The sequence below is a fragment of the Morone saxatilis genome, unplaced genomic scaffold (genome assembly GCF_004916995.1).
Source record: "Morone saxatilis isolate NCDOM2014 unplaced genomic scaffold, NCSU_SB_2.0 Contig7, whole genome shotgun sequence".
NCBI lineage: Eukaryota > Metazoa > Chordata > Actinopteri > Moronidae > Morone > Morone saxatilis.
The window spans coordinates 1,944,239-1,965,769 of NW_023340246.1; the positions used below are offsets into that span (position 1 = coordinate 1,944,239).

The 21,531-nt window shown below is 41.0% G+C and overlaps 1 protein-coding gene across 3 annotated transcripts in view; it reads right to left on the reverse strand.

The window, feature by feature from the left end:
* Positions 1-1,966: 1,966 nt before the first annotated feature.
* The window catches only part of dse (dermatan sulfate epimerase), a 26,102-nt gene continuing 6,537 nt past the window's right edge, over positions 1,967-21,531 (reverse strand). For all 3 annotated transcript variants that reach the window (XM_035678803.1, XM_035678801.1, XM_035678802.1), the window contains 4 exons: positions 16,207-16,460; positions 8,248-8,487; positions 5,803-6,010; positions 1,967-4,815 (listed from right to left, as the gene is read on the reverse strand). In XM_035678803.1, coding sequence (XP_035534696.1) covers positions 3,066-4,815; positions 5,803-6,010; positions 8,248-8,487; positions 16,207-16,315 — 2,307 coding nt within the window. In that variant the 5' untranslated portion in view covers positions 16,316-16,460 and the 3' untranslated portion in view covers positions 1,967-3,065. The remainder of the gene's footprint in view (positions 4,816-5,802; positions 6,011-8,247; positions 8,488-16,206; positions 16,461-21,531) is intronic.

Sequence of the window (21,531 nt, forward strand, 5' to 3'; positions counted from 1 at the left end):
AAGTCCCCTGTGATGATGATGATGAAAAACACAGTGAAAACACACTAAAACTATAACAATGATAGGAGCTGCCGTTGTCGCCGGCGCCATTCCAGAAGACCCTGATGGAATGGTAATAATAGTTCTTGGTTCTAGACTCACAAAGTGTGGGTGCCATGCTGGACCCAGGTTCCCTGGCCTAAAGCCCGCTCTTTGGCTGTCGAAATACAACTGGTTTGAGATTAGTCACTGGCTCCGAACTGGCCCAAAGGGCGCATGTGAGTATCAAAGCCTGATGTTCCTCTGTGCCATAGAGCTCCACCAAAAACACATCAGTGAGCCACACTAACTGTGTTTCCATCCAAATGTATAGAACATCTTATCTGAATTTTGTGTAAATCTGCAAAATCTCATATAAATCTGCAAAAGAAAATGCAAATCATTACCACTGCGGTTATTAGGAGCAGAAACAGTTCATCAGTTACGTGTTCGTTATGTCAGAAGACATTTTTTTCCAGCTACCATTAAGAGTATTTTATAATCCCTTCAAGCGAGTGTAAAAACATTATTGTGGAACTGTTTAGAATTTTGTTGTTTTCCACCAACCGTTCCTGTTGAGATCCATTCAAATGCACATCAAAATACATGCTGATGGAAACACCACTACTGTGCTATTGGGGGACAAATTCCTTTATTACCATGAACACACAACTGTAGTTTATTTTGACTCAGTGCCACATACACCATCGGGCTGCCCCACATACTCACTAGAGGAACAAACAAGTCTTTATCTGCTGCTGAAAATATTTCCAGACAAATGTACTGTTACCTCCTGTTTGAGTTAACTTTGATAAAAACTACAGTGACCAGCTGTTTTAGGAAATGACTGAGCCTTTTCCAGTCATACTGAAGATTCACCTGGGGCGGAGAGAAAAGGCAGGGAGAAGCATTGAGAGGGACTAACACGTTGTTGGTCTAGGTCTTATGAGCTTTGTTGACAAAAAGAAAAATAAAGAACGTTGATGTTATCCTTGAATTGAAGAAAAGATCTTCACTTTGACAACACGCCGCATTTATAAATAAATGCGGCAAATAAATAAAGCAAGAGAAATGTGCTGGAAATGTAAGCATATTAAGAAACATCAGCTGCAACAGAACTACGTTGCACCACAATAAGAGCACTGATGCGTTCATTTCACCAGTTTCCAACTTGTAAACAGAATTCTTATGACTTTTCTGAAATCTCTGATGAATCCGACGTGCTGCTTCAGAATACGATACCTTCATAGCAAACATGGCTGTCTTACATCCACCTAAAATGTAATATATATGGTGTTTTATTGTGCACAGTATGTTTAACCACCATAACCCACTCTGCAGTTATACAAATGTTGAGTTGTATGATGTGAACACTTGCACATTAACATGGGAACCTTTGCCACCTCTACCATCCACCCCATATGACACGCAGCGACATTAAAACTGATGAGCATGTTAGTACATATAGAAAAGGCTAGTGCTAGCTGCTTTTTGTAGCAGACATTTGGACAAGTGTAATAACATTAACAGTGGCTCTGTTCTCTTCGAGCCAACGTGAACGATACCAGGATCGACACTGAAGCAGCTGAATGGAATTCAGCCATCATTCATTCATTATTTACACCTCTGCTTTTCCTGCTGTAACATGTCAAAACGCCCTTTGAGAAAAGGTCTATGGCCGAGCTGTTTGATGGTGTCCACGTGAGGAGTTATGAGCAGCCGCTAACAAATACAACACTAAACACTTCTGCTTGCTGTTGTTTGTTTTTAAATAATGTATTATATATGTATATATATATATTTTTTTTTTTATTTATATACTGCTTATACATGCTAAATATGTGTGTTACCTAAATGCTAAATGTTCTTTAGCCAAAGCTGCAGTGCATTGAGTTGTCTTGGCCATACGTTTTTGAGTTCACACATTCACTTGACACAACACACAATGGATACACACCTATGCACGTAGTAATTTTATTTACAAATGGTAAAAAAAGAGACCATAAAAATATATCTTGCTTTCACATATATACATTTAAATGTATTTCTATGAACTGTGAGGACAGAATCAATCTCAAGTACAGATGAGGCAACTGTATTATAATAGTGGCTAACCTTGAGATCTTTGATACAAGGCAGGACCTCTGAACACTACAAAGGACAAACTTCACACAGACTCGGTTCTAAAGCTCCACAGAAGCTTATTACATCAGAGGTGGTCTGGTTTTCATCTTGGCAATTCATCAATTCCTATTTGGAATCAGTTGTTTTTCCTGAACACCCATTAGGTAGATCTTATGTGTATTAGAGCAACTGTTAGAAAAAACCCTGAAATTTAAAGAATAAAGTCATAATATTATGGGGAAAAGTCATAATGTTATAAGAATACAGATACTTAAATCCTACTGAGGCAAATTTTTCATTTTGGGATATATAAAAGAAAATTGGCCTTACGAGAGAAAATCATAATATTAGGAGAATAATGTTGTACTTTCTAGAAAAAGTCCTAATATTATTAGAGAAATATCATAATATGAAAATGAACCCATCATTTTAAGAAAAAAGTCATAAAATCACGATAATAAAGGTCATAATATTACGAGAATAAAAGTAAAACTATTAGAAGAAAGAGATTAGGAAAAAATCATAATATAAAAATAAACCTAGAATTGGAAGAAAAAAGTCATAAGGGAATAAAATTCATATTATTAAAGATAAAATTAATATTACTAGTATAAGTTCCTAATTTGGAGGAAAAAGTCATAATGTATGAAGATTGTAAATTTATAAGAAAAGTCTGCGCAGACTAAGTATAAACAAGCATTTAAATAAGCATCTCGTAACATTATACTTTTATGAATTATTATTTAATTTATGAATTAAAAACATTCATAACATAAGATTTTTTTTCTAGCAAATTTACAACTTCATTCTCAAAATATCACCGCTTTTAAAATTATAACTTTCTCGAAATCTTAAATCTTTTTCTAAAAGTAGCCCTAATATTCTGGCATAAGATCTGGCTCAGACTGAGGTGTGTCACGATGTTAGCACTGTGTGTGAGAGCAGGACGAGTAGAGGTACAGTAAGATGAAGCAGTCGATCAGAAGGATGGTGTAGAAACATCTCTGCGTGTGCAAGCTTCGACCCCTCTGAAAGCGAGTCAGTATCACAGCCAGCAGCAGGAAGAAGGTGGCGGTGTTCAGGAGGAGAAAGAGTCTGATGTAGGAGGCTGTGCTGGAGAGACCCTCGCTCCCTGCCGTGGCCACCATGTGAACCTCCTTGAATTTGCGGCCCTTGACAAAAGCCCCCTTTCTGTTTTTGCGGCCGTCTGTGTAGTCCATAAAGGCCCGCGAGTCTGCATCTCCCTCCTCTGGACTGTCCTCATATGTCCGCTTTGATGTCCTCTGTCTCTCCTTCTTCTCACTCACCTCAATCTGTGCAAAGATGTCAGGTAGACTCTCAGAGAGCTTCTCTCCGAGGTTCACTCTCTTCCCCCCTTTGCTCTTGCCCTGTTTCTTAGACATCGCAAACATCTTCTCGATGACCTCCTCTGTTTTCTTTTTGTCGGAGAACTGGAGGAGACGCTCTGCAGTCTTACGGAAGCTGGCCGTGTTGAGAACTCGCCCTAGGATGTGTCTCTCCATCTGCTGGAAGACAGGCTTGACGTGCTGGAGGTTATCCTCCATCACATTGACGTATTCCTCGACTTCCTCGGGCGAGCTGTCCCCTGCTGCTGCCGCCGCCTTCTCGAATACGATCTTCTTGTTGTCCAGCAGCACCATGGCAAACAGAGGCTTGCTGGTGACCTCTCCAGTCAGCAGGTAGATGGTATAGGTGTGATCCTTGGTGGCCAGGTAAATATCCACTCTCTGGTCATCGCCACGCAAGCTGAAGCTCTGTACATCCACACCTGGTCCAAAGAAAATGTAGGCCACCCTGGTGTGAGGGTACCGCAGTGGCATTGTGACGTTCACATAGTTAGAGCCATTGTATGGGTACCCCCGAGGGTAATTCCAGTAACCTACCACTCCCTTGTTACTGTAGCCTGTGTCATCCATCCAGAACATCTTATATTTATCTTCACCATGTGATACAAACGCTCCATGAACACCATCTATCTTTGTACCTTGGAATGGAAGTTCCGTGTTGTGAAAGAAGGCACTCATTGCCCTGGTTGGGCTGTCTGGATCCAGGTGGATGTGGTCCACAAGGAGGAGGAGCTGTGGGTGAAGGAGGAGCAAGTTCCTCTGGAAGCTCCTGATCTTCAGCTCTGGATTATAGGCGGAATGTCCCTCACCACGGATGAAGACCATTCCCTGTCTTTCCATAGCAGCTTCTACTCTGCCCTGGGTATCAGCCGCCAACCCCACCTTGTACTTCAACCACTTGGAGTCACAGGCTTCTGTAACCTGTCCAGCCCATGGCTTAAAGCAGCTCCCTGACATGGCCGCGCCAAACAACACTGCATTGTTCAACAAAGTGTACTTGGGTCCATACAGTGCCTCAGTGATAAATGGGACACCATTGGGTGCAAACGTGAAAGTGTTCTGATCAGGGTGCTCGTGGCCAGCGTTAAAGTTCCTCCACCCTTTGATCCACTCTTTGTACTTGTTCTTGTGAACAATGTCGAAAATGGCGCGTCCCCCCAGTTTCCCTGACTTGAAGGAAAGAAAGGAGCGGTTGGTGTCTGCAGGCAAAGTGCTGCCGTACGTCACCACACCCCAGTCCTCAAAGTAGTGGAGTTGGGATGTTCCAAAATCTGAAGGAGGCTTGGGATTTAGGCCTGGGTCATACCTGCAGAACGGCATGAGAGGACACATATCAGATGGATGAAAAGCAACCACTGGTGGAGTTTTAAGGTATTACAGTGATTATTATATACTACCTCATGTACACGTAGCATACTTATGTGTTTTCCCCAGATGCCTTTTGACAACCCTAAGCTTGCTACTTTCAAGGGTCAATAGAAGAGTTGCTCCAATACTGCCTAAAAGCTGATACCAACAAATGTTTTATCCCTCAAGTGGAACCCTGCTATGTCCCACTTAGCCATTTATTTTCCTAGGATAGTTAAGTCATGACCCGCCCTATCTATCGCACACATCACATCAGTACTCTGTATTGGCCAATACAAAAAGTTGGATATTTGGATCGTATTGGGAAAGAAAAAATGGTATCAGAACATATCTATTCAATACTACAGATCAAGATCAATACCACCCTCATATCCAAATTAAGCTAGAGCCAGCAGGCAGTTAGCATAGCTCAACTTAAAGACTCCATGGATAAGGAAACAGCTAACCTGACTTTGTACAAAAAACTTAATGTGAAATGGTAATTATGCAGATGAATCAAACAGCTTATAATGTGTATATTAATGAGCTTTACATTTGTGATAGGCGGTTTCCTTTGCTTCCAGTCTTTATGCTAAGCTATACTAATCGTCTGCTGGCTTTGTCTTACACATATAAGACTGATATTGATCCTCTTAACTAACTCCCAGCAAGAAAGCAAATATGCGCATATCTTTAAAAGTATCAGAGGATAGTTTAAATGACTAACCGAAAACATAATTTACCATAAAAATAGTCATTAGACATTAGATTTAGTTTAGTTCAACCAGGGCAAGAAATACAGCCCAAAATGTGAGGCATGAAAAAAAATATGCTTTCCCAACAGAATGGTTTCGGGGTACATTTCCCTGTTATTTATAACTAAACAGAAAAAACTGCAGTCAAGTATTCCCTATGAAATATTATGAAACCAAATTCAGTAGCTCACCAGATGAACTCTGTGTGGAGAGTACACCATCGCTGGCCTTTCCCAGCCTGCCCTGGCCCTTCCATCACCCTATTCTGATGAATCAGATCTGCCAGCCAGTTTCCACTGCCATTACGCAACACATAGCGGTCCAAGAAGACCAGCTGGCTCTCCGGCCCGTAGAACCAGTTGTAGTTGGAATCTGCAATGGCTACAGTCCGCTGAAACCCTGGTGAGACAGTGAGAACACAGAGAGGACAACTTCAGCGGTGGCCGTTCACAGTGGTGTCAGGCAGAAATACTGGCTATCGTAAATAATGGCAACACATGACACATAAAACGCTGATGTGCTGACTGTTGTAGTGCCATACATGCATAAAAATATCACTTAAACCTATATGTGAATTCTTTGTAAATTCCTACACACTACCACACACAGCTCAGTACAAAATATCTGGCCTGTGGTCATGAATGTGTGACAGAAGTGTCCCCCCCTTACATGAACCTCAGTCCCCTCTGCTGTGACCCAGCTCAGTCCCAAACCAGGCGCAAATTGTTTTGTCCTCTGTAATTATGTAAGGAAAACCTTGCACTCTGGTGTTGAGGGGGTTCTTAGAAACCAGCTATAGCAACTGCAGTATGTAATCACAGTTAATCATTTGTCAACTGAAAACAATCATAAACAGAAATTGCAACAGAAAGTCTTTTTGCACTATTCCTGACGGCATTGAGATAATGCTAGGAGTTGAAGAGTAAAGACTGAATGAATGTTAAGTGTCATATAGTTGCTGTCCTCTCACAGCATACATAGAGCTGACAGGGCAACTGCTAAAACCTGTATTGCTAACACCAGAGCTCCATGTCATCAAACAACCCATGCTTAACCTGCAGTATAGTCCTTAATAATAATAATAGAGTCCAATCCATCGGCCGCTATCAGTCGCAGACATATCGGTATCGGGTAGATCTGTGTATTGGCAATAGTCAGGCAATACGATATGTATCACGATACAGGGGTCATGATTCAATATATTTCTTTAAAAAAAATCTCATTTTAGGAAAACTGTATAAAGAACACACCACCATATGCACAAACTCCCTCACTACCCTCACTTTACATTTATGACACTGCTATCTAGCAGTTGGGGGTTTAAACACAAAACCCAACGCAGTGTTTTTGAGAATTGATACAATATTACAAAACAAAATATCTCGATACAATATTTTTTTATATTACAGCCCTAGTATCGGTATTGGCGTATGTCCTCTGATATAGGCTGATATGAAAGATTTTTTTCCAGTATATAAAGTAAATACATAAAGTGTGACAACTGTGTAGGCCTGTCACTTTTTCTTCAGTGTATTGACCCGTTCAAATCCTAAATTTACAGTCTATAAGCACAACAGTGCTCAGCAGAAGCTCACTGATAAGAGAGCAAGGATTCCCATCTGGTGTGGAAGGAGAGATTTAACTTTCATTCACTTCAGTGCTTACCCACTTCAAGGATGCGCAATCATCCAACGCCATGCAACTTACATTTGTGAACCTTTTTGCCCATTAAACCTTGAAGAGTCACCCCTCCACTGAGCAGCACTTCCACTTATTGCTCCTCTTATCTGCTTATTTCACTTTCACTTTTAACTCAGCTTAAACTGCCTTTAAGTACTGCAATTTGAACTGTTACTCGCATATACGTTTTAACATGGTGACAGTTGTTTTAACTGCAGTGTTTCAGAAAAAGTGAGCAGTTTTTCTTCAGAAGATTTCCTATTTTCCAGTGTTACACTCTGATCACCATTTGCTTTCTGTCAGCCGTCTGCACACAACCAAAAACACACACACACACAGACAGTGAGGGGACAGCAATCATCTGGGCTGCTACGGGGGCAGTTAAATCTGGCCTTGTGTCCCTGTCTGGTGTAGCTGCTATTGTGGCTCCGGAGCCGTGGCCCTCTTGGCTGATGTAATTAGAGGTGCTTTCTGAGTGCAGCAGTGCCGCTCAGCCACAATACAGAAACTGTTGGCAGGGGGCTGCAAAATGTCCAAGCTTGACCTAGGGGCCCCTCCTCTGCTGCTGCCCTCCCCCTGACCTTCAGTCCAAACTTCCAGGACGCCACAGATCCCTGCAGGTCTCAGCTTTGAAAGGCATCCAGGAAGGTAATAACTGCACGCATGCATACCCCATATCAGCTCAGAGGAGAAGCTACTCTCCAATGTGGCGGCCTGAGGTTATTTTCACATCTAATCTAATGTGTCCAACTTTTGGAATAGAGCTTTCCAGTAAGGATTAACTGGATGAGTCAGCCATTCATAGCTAAGTAAACACTTACACACAGATTGCTGACCTGCTCTGTATTTGGCTGCCTAAATATATCCATTGCAGAGGAAACAGTATCACATAAATTTCACAGCCTTTTAAAAAGTCAACAAGTGTGCTGGCCCACAGCAGGTGAAGTGACAGTTACCGGGCAGGATAGTCCTGTAGAGGAAGGCGAAGTGTTTAAGGAGCCAGGGGTGGTCGAAGTGGCTGACGGCGAAGTGGCGCTGCACCAGGAACATGTACTGGAACAGAGAGCGAGTGGTGTAAGTCCCGTAGGCCACTCCTTCATACAGGGAGCCGTCCGTCACATCCTGCAGAAGGACCATGGACTTCTCCATGATGGACAGGACCTGTTTGGTCCACAGGTAGGCCTCCTGGAGGTACCCTGGAACACAGGGAGGTGAGATGGTTTCACAGGTTAAATACATCGATTCCCAGTTCCTCCATTGTTTGTTTTGTTTGCTCAAAGGGTTGCATCAGTTCAGTTTCTGCCCATGTTATATGATACTGTAATGATCTGCTGCGGAAATTGAGGATTCCTTAGTGTTTTGGATGTGGGACTGGGTTTTCTCTACATTTTATTAAATAATTAAATTCAGTGTGACATGAAAATAAACTTGCAGGGAGCAGCTTTTTAAAGCGTATGTGTTGGGTATGTGATGTACAGTATTAATGTGAAGGCATACTATGCAGGATTTCCCTAAAAAACAATGTATAGACACACACAAACATAATCCCTTGGTGTGTGTATCTACAAACAGTGAACAGGGTGTGAGCGACCAGGTTCATCGCTGTCTCTGTGTCAGTTCGACAGAGGGCACACAATATGGCACCTTTCAGCAGTGTTATTTGTACTTTGAGTATGAACAGATGCTTGAAGTGCATCTTCACTATAGGCCAGGACTTCCTTTATTTGTGTGCCGGTCATTGTTTACAGTCCGATTTGCAACTTTAGATGCAGCCCAGTAGCATTTTGGCTAATCTCTATAAACACATATCTGCATATGAATGTACATTCATAAAACGCTAAACTGTTGACAGGCGATAGCCGATTGGTTCCGAGGTTTGGCCAATGTGCTCCGCCTCTTTTGCTCTGCACACAGACTGCATGCAACCAAAGCCCGCTCAATTGTGATTGGTCAATACTACTTGGACTACAAACAGACTACAAACAGTAGCAAGAATGCTTGCAATACTAAAATCTTGTCCCTTGCCCACAGATTCATAGATACAGATATCATACAACATACTCTGTACTAAGTTGGAGAGCAGCAATCCTCTCTGCAAGCAGGGGGCGTGAAAGTGCTCAGCTTGTTGAGAATACTTTCAGGCCTGGAAAGACTGTGTATTACAGAATCTTGTTTTACAGCATTTGCGTGTGTGTTATGTCTAATTCTAATGGAACTGAAAAACAGCCTAACAGCAAACAACATCAGTCTGTTACCTAAAGAAACCTTCCACACAACATTTAGCTGCGGCTATGGAAAGCGTGACACCACTATGGCACACTGCACTATGTATACTCTCTCTCTCTCACACACACTGGATCACACACAGAGTTTACTATAAGAACAAGCAACCGCATAAACACTCCAGCCACAGTTCTTTGAGGAATCCCGGGGCCATCAGCGGTAACTGGCCAGCCCCCGCCCAGCCGCCCCAGTCCGCCCACTGGAGCCGTCCCCAACAGTGTTTGGTTTGGGCTTGGGGACTGCTGGCCTACACAGAGCCGGTATTTACCATCAAACAGGAACTCCTGGCACACAGAAAGACCATATTCACACAAACAGAACTTCACCAGCGCTCAGTCGTGGGCCACACTTCAGAGGAGGCAGGCTTCAAGACTCTTTAAGAAAAAAAATGATGTGAACATTTGAACGGATTAAGTTAAATTCTTACGACAGCTCTGTGAGAAAAATAAACATCTTCGTCAGTGTTCTGGACTACCAGAGCCGGAGAAATGTTCAGTCAAAGTTAATTCAATCATTAAATCATTCAAATGACAAAATATGTATTTTTGTTTTTTAAGTAAGTGTTAAGGAAACTAATTTGAAACTCATTAGCTAGTGAAGCTACAATCTACTCTTCATTTTAAGCTATTGTCTACATTACAGTAACAATGCCACATTATAATGTAGATGGACATTTTGTTCTTTATACACTGAAACTAATTCACATCAAGACACTTACTTTATTCACTGTTATTATTTTTTTTTTTTAGAGGAAGCTAAAGCGGAAGTTAACAGCTCCACCACAATCAAGTCTCTATTGCTCTTGGGCTCCGCAGTGTGAAAGATCATTCTATCAAACTTAAATAAAACTTTTTTGGCTTCTTGCAACACTGAACAGCTTTATATCAGCCTGCAAACGAGATAGATAAGAACAGAGTTTGGGGGGCAGGAAACCCCAAACACAAGAGGTTAAAATGCTCCTGGGAACTGCATATTTAGTGAGAATTCTCTGTGGGCTCATTGAGCTTTTAGAGTCAGCACTTCTGTAGCCAGCTGTTGAAAATGATTCACATTACACTCTGTAAAGTAGGTCTTTCCTGAGATAACTCCTCTGCCACATAGACAGTGACACAAAAAAAAAAAAAAGAAAACAACTCCAATGGCAACAACACAAAATCCATAGAAACTGGTGACAGTGCCGAACATGTAACTACACCACAGCAATTACCGCATACACCAACGACGTCAACAAAAAAAGAGAAACAAAAAGGGAATCATCACGTAAAGCCACATAAAAGGAAAACACATACCAGACAAACTACATCACATTAATGCAGCGTACTGTAACTCTCTGGTTTCAACTCTAACTTCCTCCGTTTTCCAAAGTCTGATAATGTGTCTCGTTTGCCTAATGACTAGCAGAGGGGATAATGCTGCTGTCAGGCTGACTGTCTCTCATGCTGTTAGCCAGGGTGCTGGGTCTGGACACCCAGAACCATCAGCACACATTTTGCCTCCACGCTTTAGGTGAAAGTGTGTGTGTTAACTCCTGGGAGGACCGTCACCCTGCAGTTCAGAGGACTGCGAAAGGTCAAGGGATTTGTTATTTCCAATAACGCTCTTTGACTCACCCTCTGCTCTTCCAGTTTGTCTGCGCATGAGAACATACACACGGCTGATGGAGTGTAATTGAAAGGATCTTAGAACTGACCGACTGGGGTTGCACAGAGTCACTAATGGAATACAATGTTTCCAAAAGGCTGAAGGCTCAATTGTGGGGTAGAGACAGTCATGTGATGTGGAATAAGTCCGTCTGACTGTCCTACTCAAACACTTGCCATTACCAAAATGATCAAATTTGCCATTACCAAATTCTCATGAACCTTTTCATAATGTCCATGTCTTCTTATTGTTTGTCCTGCCAGTCTCATTTTCCAGAGGCCACTGTGGTCTCAAGTGACAATTATAGGAAAGTGCTAAAAAGTACTGAGGAGTCATAAAACTCAGTGAAATAAGTCAGGAATGTCCCTTATGCAGTTATATCTATCTGTCTATCTAATCTAATGTGTAAGCAGAAGTTACTTAATTTTGAAAATGCAGCTGAAAGCTACTCCTCATTTGCCTGGGTTCAACTGCAGCAACACCACACCTTTAGCTTCAAGCTACACTACAAGCTAGGCTACTCAGAAAAACTAGCCCAACATTTTGAAGCCACATATTTTGTGCTATAAATAAAATGAGATTGAAAAACTGTGACATCCCTTATGTGTATCTGCTACTTGAATTAAATGTAAAAAATCTGATAAAGATATTCCTGAAACGCAGTGGTGAGTTCAAGTAAAGTTCAATTCAATTGTTTTATATATCTATATCTATAATACGCAGCCTATACAATTCTGAATATTATTTTAATTGTGGGGCAAACTGGGACAGTTTGGTAGTGAACGTTGAAAACCGGGAGATTTTTGTGTTTTACAGTCAGATATTTGTTCGGACTCGGGACACTTAGTTTGGAACCGGGACAGTCCCAGACAAACCGGGACGTCTGGTCCACATACTCTGGCAGACATTACAGTGTGGGTGTCCAGTGGGAAGGATGTGACAGTCAGGGGAAATGGGCTTCACTGTAGATGAGCTGTGCACAGTTCTGTCCAATTAAACATTCAGCTTCAAGGCACCAACAAGCAAACACATGCATCTGGAATGCACTTCTCTAAGCTGCTGCTGCCTTCTTATCTAAATCTGTCAGAGCATCCTGAGAACCACGACAGCATGCTTATTTCTAATTTCAGTGAGTGTTTGTAAGAGCATGTTACTTTAGGGCACAAACTAATGAAAAACCTGCTGAACACTATCAGCAATGGGCTTAAAGCCTTTGTCAGATAACCAGTGAAAAAGAAGAAAAAGACAGTCTTCATTTCTGGCAGCGCTTATTGGAAACTTTCCATTCATTCACAGCCATCTTGACAGAATAATATTTGGACGTAATGTCATCTCTTTGCACAGGAAATGAATAATATATGCTAATGGGATGTGGTCAGGACTCTGTGCAGTGTTACATGTGACACCTGAGTGAGGCTGCTAAGCAGCGAAAATGAGTTTTTTTTAATCATGGCAAATCATGTGTTAGCAATCTTTTAAGAGGCTATATTCTCACCCCTGCTAGGTATGAAACTATCATTCCTGCTTGAGGCCTGCTGTAAAGCACACTTTTAACAAATACAATCTGTTACAAACAAAGCACCCAAGCAGTGGCTGAGCACGGCCCCGTCCCCAGGTAACGCAGACAGGCTGAGCTGGAGCAAACTCACTTTTTCCTGGGCTCAACACAAAGAGAAATGAAGCAAAGAGAGGTCAGGCTGTAACTCTCCAGAGTATCCACACAGATTTGCGCCTGTTGTTGCACTCTGCAAAAAAAAGTCTCAAATAAAACCACTGTGACCACAGTGGTTCTCTGTAAGCCAGCTGTCATTTAGTTCACATCAGGACTGGATCTGTTGTACCAAAGATCTAATCCATGCAAGTGAAGCGAGCTGCACTGCAGACATTCACCTTGTCATGGCCTTTCCCTGCTGCTACACACAGTATTTAAGGCAGGATATAGAGGCAAACACAAACATTAAGCAGAATAATCATGTCGCCCAATGCAGAATGTGACAGATAGTGTGGAGAACCTCATCACAAGAACAATGACAAAGGATTAGTGCAGTTCCGGCAGATAGCCACGGGCTCACTGCACTGAAACTCCAGTCACTTTCTCACCATGTGAGATCAATTTAAGTCAGTCAAATGTCTAAATGTGTGTAACATACATTAACAAGAAGTAAAGAGAGAAATAGTCCCAAAGGAGTAGGTAACAAACAAATCTGGTACAAAATGTTTCAATTTCAACATGTGATTTGATTTTGTGCAATAATTATATTTTCCTGACTTTTTCCATTATTGATTAATCTGCAGATTATTTTGAGGATTAATTAAATAATTGTTTTGTCTATAAAATGACATTTGGACATTCAAATGACATGAAATGTGTTGTTTTGTCAGACAACAATCCAAAATCTTAAAATATTCACTTTACTATCAAGTAAAACCATCAACTCTCACATCACATTTAAACTGAAACGAGAGAAAGTTTGGCATCTTGACTCAATAAATCAATGTTGATTATTGTTGCGTTGATAGACTGATTGACTAATGAAATAATCTCTAGCTCTAGCAGCTCTACTGGAAATCAATTGGGATATGTCATCAAGGCAATGGTACCATCCTGCGTTTTCGATGTGTAATATCATTCTGTACAGATGTTGCTGCAACAAGTGTGTCATGAATGAGTCAGCACAAAATCTAGCAACAGCAATCCTTATAGATAAAGAGATAATTAACTGGTAACCTATTCCGTAAAGTTCTACAGAAACAGTTCTTCACTGTTTTGTTTCAGCCAACATATCCCGTAAATCCAAGACTCCTAAATTCTTTCAAGAATGATGCATAGTGTTATTGGAGCAATGTTTTGTTGAACACGACTCTTAAGCAATAAGAATGTTGCAATAATGAAAGGATAATCCTCAGGGGGGCGTAATATAGACTCCTGTTTTGTCCTTTGGAGTACGACCAGCTGGTGTAAAAATGCTTTCCACTTTAAGTAAGCACTGGAATATTTCAGCCAATGCCAATTTGTAAAGCCAGAGATTTCAGAAGGTTATATATACCTGAAAACCTGTGCTTTTTCCAAACACAAAATTGATCAGGGCTCAATAAGGGAATTGACAAAGAACCGTGCTGATAAGCTGAATCTTTCCATCCCTAATTATGAACTATTTACATAAGAAAACATCTTTACACATCTGCACACGAGGTTAAAGGACAAAGTACTTTCACTAAATGAAGTCAAACTGAAGGCAATTCATCCATTAGTTAATTGACAGAAAATTATCAACAACTATGAATAAATGATTTTAGTCTTTTTTTAACTCCTGCTGACTTTCTGTTTCATATCATTGTGAACATCTTTGGATTGTTAATCGAGACAAAATATCTGAATATGCCAATTGTGGACAAGATAAGCAAATATGGTCCAGAACAGTGTCACCAAGCCCCTTATAGTTTGGTAAAGAATGTGTTCAATTATTACTGTGAGCTAAAACTGACAATGACTGTGACAATATTTAATATCTCAAAATCTAAAACTCTATGTCAAAACTGAATTTTTTTACTGTAAGGCCCCCACAACTGTATCCTTAGCAGGGTGGAAATCCTGTAAACCAGTCTAAAGACCATGTGAAACTAAACCTCCACAGTGAAAACCAGACTAATGAAATTCCTCTGGCTGAGTTGAAGCTTCTTAATGCCGGACAGGTTTTAACTCCAACCTGTAAACTCCACAGAGCTGGAACCAGTGAAGGAGGTCAACTGAGACAGTTGAAGCTAGCAGATATACAGGTTATGATAAAGGGCATAAAGCAAACTAAATATCAGCCACCTCAGTGAAACCATGGCAACCAAGTGTTGATTATTATTACACCGGCAAAACACAAAACCCCTTCTAGTCACCCTTACAGGCTGCAATGTTCATTACACATTCATACAAACGTGCTGGGGTTGGGAGCTAATGCTTTTGCTGTTTTTAAAGCCTTACCAAAATGTAGAGACTGAATGAAGATAGGGAGCGACGTTACACCTTCCTCCCTGCAGTATGGAGACTCGTTTTTATTTAAGAATAGCCGCTAACTAAACTCCGTCAATTTGATGGTAAACACATTTCATTTCCTATAAATTCTTCACAAAAAAGTTTGGGTTGTTTTGTTTTAGCTTTCATAATGAAGCAGCAAAATCAGAAAATGTTTTTCATCAGCAGTAACTCAACTCCTATACAGCTGAAAGGGAGCGTGAAACAGGATAATAAAGCACATATGTTAAAGTACATCAGAGACGCAGGACAGAAACAAACCAAAGATTCAGTTACAAGCTACGGAAGTACTGAGAGCTGAACACAGAGACTGTCTGCCTGCTCTGTACAGACAGGAGTTGAGTCTGGTAACACAAGCTTGTCTGGGGGGGAGAAGGGGGAATGGGTTGGGTGACACATCACCGCACTGGATGCAGTCGGGCACTGCGGCCATACTCTGGAGATCTTTGGTGTGGCAAAACTCGGTGTGTTTAAACTGGAAATGGAAATGTAAGTCAGCGAGGCATTGTCTGACTCTAATGGAAAGTCCTTAAAGGAGGAAGAGTTAGGGGGTCACGGAAAACACTGGGGAACATCCTCTGGGGACACTCTTTATTACTTTTTATCTCTTTATGGCAGTTGCATGCAGAGGTCGTGTGCCTGTAAACACTGTTCTACCATATAAAGGACATCCATTTTCAGTGTTTCAAAAAGCTCTCTCCGTGCTACAAAGTGTTTGTTTCATTATGGAGGAGAATGGGGGGAGAGCATTGTTTTACGTAAGGTGTTTCTGGATGTTTGTTAGCAGCCGTTAACCACAACAACAAGACATTTTTCTTCAGAATGAGTGAGTGACGGGTTTTCCAGGATATCTTAATGTCCATGTTTTCCAGGACGTGTGGGAAACCTGCCAAAGTATTGGACAGACATTCTGACCAACATTTCCATCTCATACACATCACAAAGCCATGAATCCCCATCCACTAACCTTGGGTCATGTAAACCAGGCTTCCTGTGAGCAGAGCCACGCAGTTGGTGGGCTGGTGGTTGTGCAGGTACTGGAAGCCCCAGCCTCGGACGTAGGATTTCTCGTACATGAGGCGTGACGCGTTGCCGATCACCTGGAGGAAGCGCTCCTGCTGGCCCTTGTTCAAGTACTCATACAGGAAGTCGTAAGCGGTGGCAAACCCGACCAAAGAGTGTGCCAAAGGAACTTCATCCCAGGGCGCGTCTTTGACCAGCCTGCAACACAAACAACAGCAGCAGGCTAAAGGCGAGGCATCAGACATGTGTGGAGCATGTGTAAAACAAACATTCAATGGTAAGCAGGTGTGAAATGTTCACTCTGTAAAGGAAGCCCTTGCAAATGGTTTGTCATGAACAAGGAGTTTTCAAAGTGTTTCATTTATCTTTAACACAGCTGTAAAACATGCATTCACTGTGAAAGCAAAATAAAGACACTAAGCAGCATTTTACACCACAATTACAGCTGCACCACTGCATCACTCACCAATAAAGTCAGACTCATAAAGACACACTGAAAGTATAGCGTGAGCACTCCTCTGATTAACAGGCGCTAGGATCTGAGACTGCTGACTTGGTTCATTTTAGGAGTGCAAAGTGAAAGGTAAAAACTCTGCTCACTTTAATTCAACAGAAATGAACTTCAGATGTGGTGATGAAGCCAAGAGCTGTACTCTGAACCACCAGGAGTTGACTCAGTGATTCACTCACACATACACAAGGACTCTGTTCAGATCGAACAGAGCACCAAAGTCGTTACGTCATCTCCAGGCAAGGAGTTCAAGTGAAACATGTTCTTGAGGTTTAATAGTTTGCTACTAGTATGTGCTTCAGCAACCTTTATGGCCTTAACAAAAGATATGCAATGAGCATTCTAATTCAATTCAAACTACAGCTCCCATGAAATAAGTTGAGACAGTAGTTAATACACATCACCCTAACAGTGTCTCCACATCCATGATGTCTTTCAAACCTCAAAGCTGTAAAAATGTCTGCACCATTCAGCCATCCCTGTTCAATCTCGTAGCTCGCCACTTGACAGTTTGCGTAGCTGGTGACCTTTGACCCACAACAGCCTAGGGTTTGTGGGAAATTATGTTAATTAAATAAACAAATTATATAAACAAATATGTTCGTTTTTTCCCATTCCTGTCTAGACTACCAATCCCGGCAAGTATCATGGAAAACAGTGCACACCAATTAAAAAAGAGCTAAAAAAACAATATTTAATGTCTGTTTAAAAGGAATAAAAAAGATAACACAACAGATCAAAACTGAAGGAAGTCAACTTGTTTCGTACATTAACTGACATTAAATCTAAGCAGCTCATCTCAATTGTCCATGGTCTAATAACTTGCACTGCATTAGTCTACAAAGTGGTATATGTGTGTCTGAACATATTAGTATAAGGTCAGGGTCTTATTGCAGGGGGCCCACAGAGTTATTGTTTGATCATTTTTCATCATCAAGTGTTTTTTCACAAATTAAAACATGTCTGAAAATACACAACATAATGAGTCTAATATATATTGTCTAGCTGTAGGCCCAGTTTAATATTATGGCTGCACGATATGGTAAAAACATCATATTGCAACTATTTGGATATATTAGGTAGATATGTTAGATATATTAGATTAGATATAATAGATATTGCAATTGTAATATGTATCATGATTAGGGTGGGAATGATCATTTTTGCTCCACAAATTAGGTTTTCCCTGAACAAATGAGTAAAATCATGATGATGTGACATTTTCTTAAATCTGGAGAACAAGATTTGTAGGCCAGAGCATCTCTGCAGCACTACAGCACTTCATTATAATGCTATTATTCAAATCACTGCAGTCTCTGCAATCTGCATATTGCACTTCGCCCCAATTGTCAAAATAATATTTTGATATGTGCACCCTATTTCTATTTAATATGCAACCCAATGTTAACATGTATTTCTTTATGGTTTCTTTGACAGGGACGGATACAGGAAACGCAGACAGGTTAGAAAAAAGCTGTCGATGCAGGTACCAGATATCTATAGAGGATGCTAACTGACAACAGCGTTCCTGAGAAGGGCTTTTATCAAAGTAAGAGGTTAAAACAAAAAAGGAGAAGGGTAAACAGAATACATAAAACACAGAATTAAAGACGTCACATTTTTAAACTATACATGAGGTCTGTTGCTGAATTAACCAAGATTAGCTAGCTCTGTTAAAAGTATTATGTTAGTAGCACAATTCAAGTGATCAGGCAGTAGGGGGTCCCTGCTCTGTCTCTCTCTGCAATAAGGGAGTGGGAACTGAGCTGTTAACCTGCCACTAACAGGGTTCCTCAGCCACTGCTCATGTTACTGCAGAGCTAAATGAATGACTTTGCCTTGTTGAACAATGTTTATCCTTTAAACATATGCTGAAATGCCTTCAATGCCATTTCATTTCAAGTTAATAATTCAATAGCATAAATTATTATTTTTCCTCCATGACAGACGTCATACTAGACAAGATGACATATTTTTGGTGACAGTCATGTTATCCAGCTGGATATTTCACAGTCTATGTATTGTTACAAATGTAGTTGTGATTGTAAATGAGGTTTCTTTCTTACAGCTGGTTACATTTCACTCACACACACCCCTGAAACTCACAGCTGCGCTATCAACGGTTACAAGTAATCAGTCAATTCACAAGACACGTTTGGATGGGTGGGGAGGGAAGTGAGGTGTCTGTATACATAATATATTACAGATTCCATGCTGAATAAAATCAAATCAAATAAAGCATGAAATGGCAAAAGAATTATATCAACAATATTTGGACAGGTTCATCCATTTGATGTTGGTAATACGTGGTTTCCATGGGTTAAGTGGCAGCTGAGGTTTATTTGAAAATCACTTCCTGTCTGGTCATGCAAATGAACACCAGATGGATTAAGAAGCTTCTTTATGTTGCAGTTTGCCCATATGGCAAAAAGGAAGACATAATAAAAGGAAGGCCAAGTCACTGTTGGACTGTATATTGAATCATGCCAAAGCACACTAAATCTCACTTCTGTGTGTTTGCACAGACTGTGTAAAAAGAAAAAAAGAAGAAGCAGGCACCAGTATGCCACAACGCAGAAGCTCTCCATCGGAACGTGGTTCCTGGAGTTGTTCAGAGACATAATTGAAGGTCATGGAACCACAGCTGACTGATTCCTGGAGCCACTCTGCACAAACCCTCAGAGGTTCAGTGACCATAATAAAAGTGCGGCCAAGGAGAAAACTCGCAGTGTGCTCTTAAGACGTGAAAACACATGCTCAGTGGCTTCACGTTTCTGCACTGTGGCACACATACTGATATTGTGAAAAATGGGCTGCAAATTGCACTAATGCTGCACTAAAACCCCCCAGAAATGAGCTGCTGGAAAATCCCCTTCCTCCTGTTCAATGGCTGGAGGCATCACAGCAGCCATGCAGCAAAATGAGAAGGATTAAGCTGCTAGCCCCCACCCCCAACTCCTACCTCTCCCTCCCTCTACATGGAGGATGAAGGAGGAGGGAGAGTACCTGTAAGAGAGAGGGGATTTGGTACCTTTGATTCACTTTAAGATTAACATACTGTCCATGCTGCTGTTGTTTTCAATCTAACAGAACAAACTCAATTAAAATAAACTAAACTAAATAAAGTCTAACCTGATCACTTGGAGGTGGTGTCTATACTACTGTCAGGCAGGAGAATACAGTGCCTAGTTGATTCTGAAATGATCAAATCCTACAAAAATTTGAAACTTTGATAACATCAACAATAAACTCTTTGGGGTTCAGGGAGACAAAACATCTGGTTGGGGAGTTGTTGGAATAGAACAAAGGACATAGAGTGACACTAAAAAGTGGACATCTGCATTCAACCCTGCAGTACTTCTAACAATGTACAGTAAGATGTTACAGACAGCATGGAAATGTCTTCCATACGTAAGTACCAACACGTTCTCACTCCAAACTCATCCAATACTGTAGCTGGGTCATTGCCCCTGAGCTTCAAAATATGATGCTGATTAAGTAAGCAGTAATTATTATGCAACGTCCGGTCAAGGTAGAAATAATTCATATGCAACATCTGGTTAGACTTTAAAAGTAAAGTAAGAAAGCAAGAATCCACCGGGCCTGAATGAAAACAACCAATCATAGTCGAGAAAGACAGTTGATTGTTGAGTCTCAGTCCCTGGGTGTCAAATACACTTTGGGACGCTTTGGGACGCTTTGGGACTCTAGGAATTAGACCTAACAATCTTCAACCCTCTTCAAGCTTCCAACCTAAAGCGTCTTTATATCTTTCTCAAAAAATTGGTTTTATAAAAGTTACATACTGCAGCTTTAACTGAGGAATGGGAAATAAAGCCTATAAAGGCCTGGTTCTGCCACTGAGGTAAATAAAGGCCCAGGCCACTATTTATGGCTAATTTATGGTACTGGTTTTAAAGGCATCTTGTAAAATGTTCTTGTCAAGCTAGTTATGTTTTACATTGAGTGTTTTCTCACCAAAACCCACTGAGCCCTAGCAAACCTGTTGTAAGCCTCTCCTTCGTCACAAAATATCCACAAACCATTTTTATTTATAATCTGCAATGTTACCATTGGTTTGTGGATAACTGTACACATTGCACATATTTGTACCAAAAAATCGAATGCAACTAACTAGCTAAAGAAAGTTGTCACCATAGCTAGCTGGTGAGCGCTAATAGTGTGAGATCATGTGAACATATGTGAATTAACAGTAGACGGTTACCATGGAGCTCTCCAAGTGTCATTTCTGAGACCCTCAATCCTTTAGTCTTTGAAATAAAAGCTGTGGAGGACCGGGGAGTAGTGAATGGCTGTAATCCACTTCTCAGCCACTCTGCACTTGCCAGGCAGAACTAATTTTCATTGAACTTAATCAAATTGTTAGGGCAATAAGGAAGCACTGTCGATGGCTGATGCCCGCATGATGCTCAGCCGCTGCTGACTCTGAGGAGCTGAGGATTGTCCACACATGGTCTGAAGGGTGGATTCAGCTGACTTGCTGACTGTACTCACAATATGAAGTGTGGTAAGGATGGTTTTCTGCAATTGGTTCCTGCACACATTTTTGTATACATCTGTGATTACAATCTATGGAACTGTAGTGTTTTAGGGAATACTACAAATCTAAACAGAATGTACCTGGTACTGGTATGCTGGTTACAGTTTGCAATCTGTTTCAATGTATGTATTATTGTGATGTAACAGAAGGAGCTGTGACCTTTGATTATGAGCTAAGTTGAGAGAAACGCCTGGGAG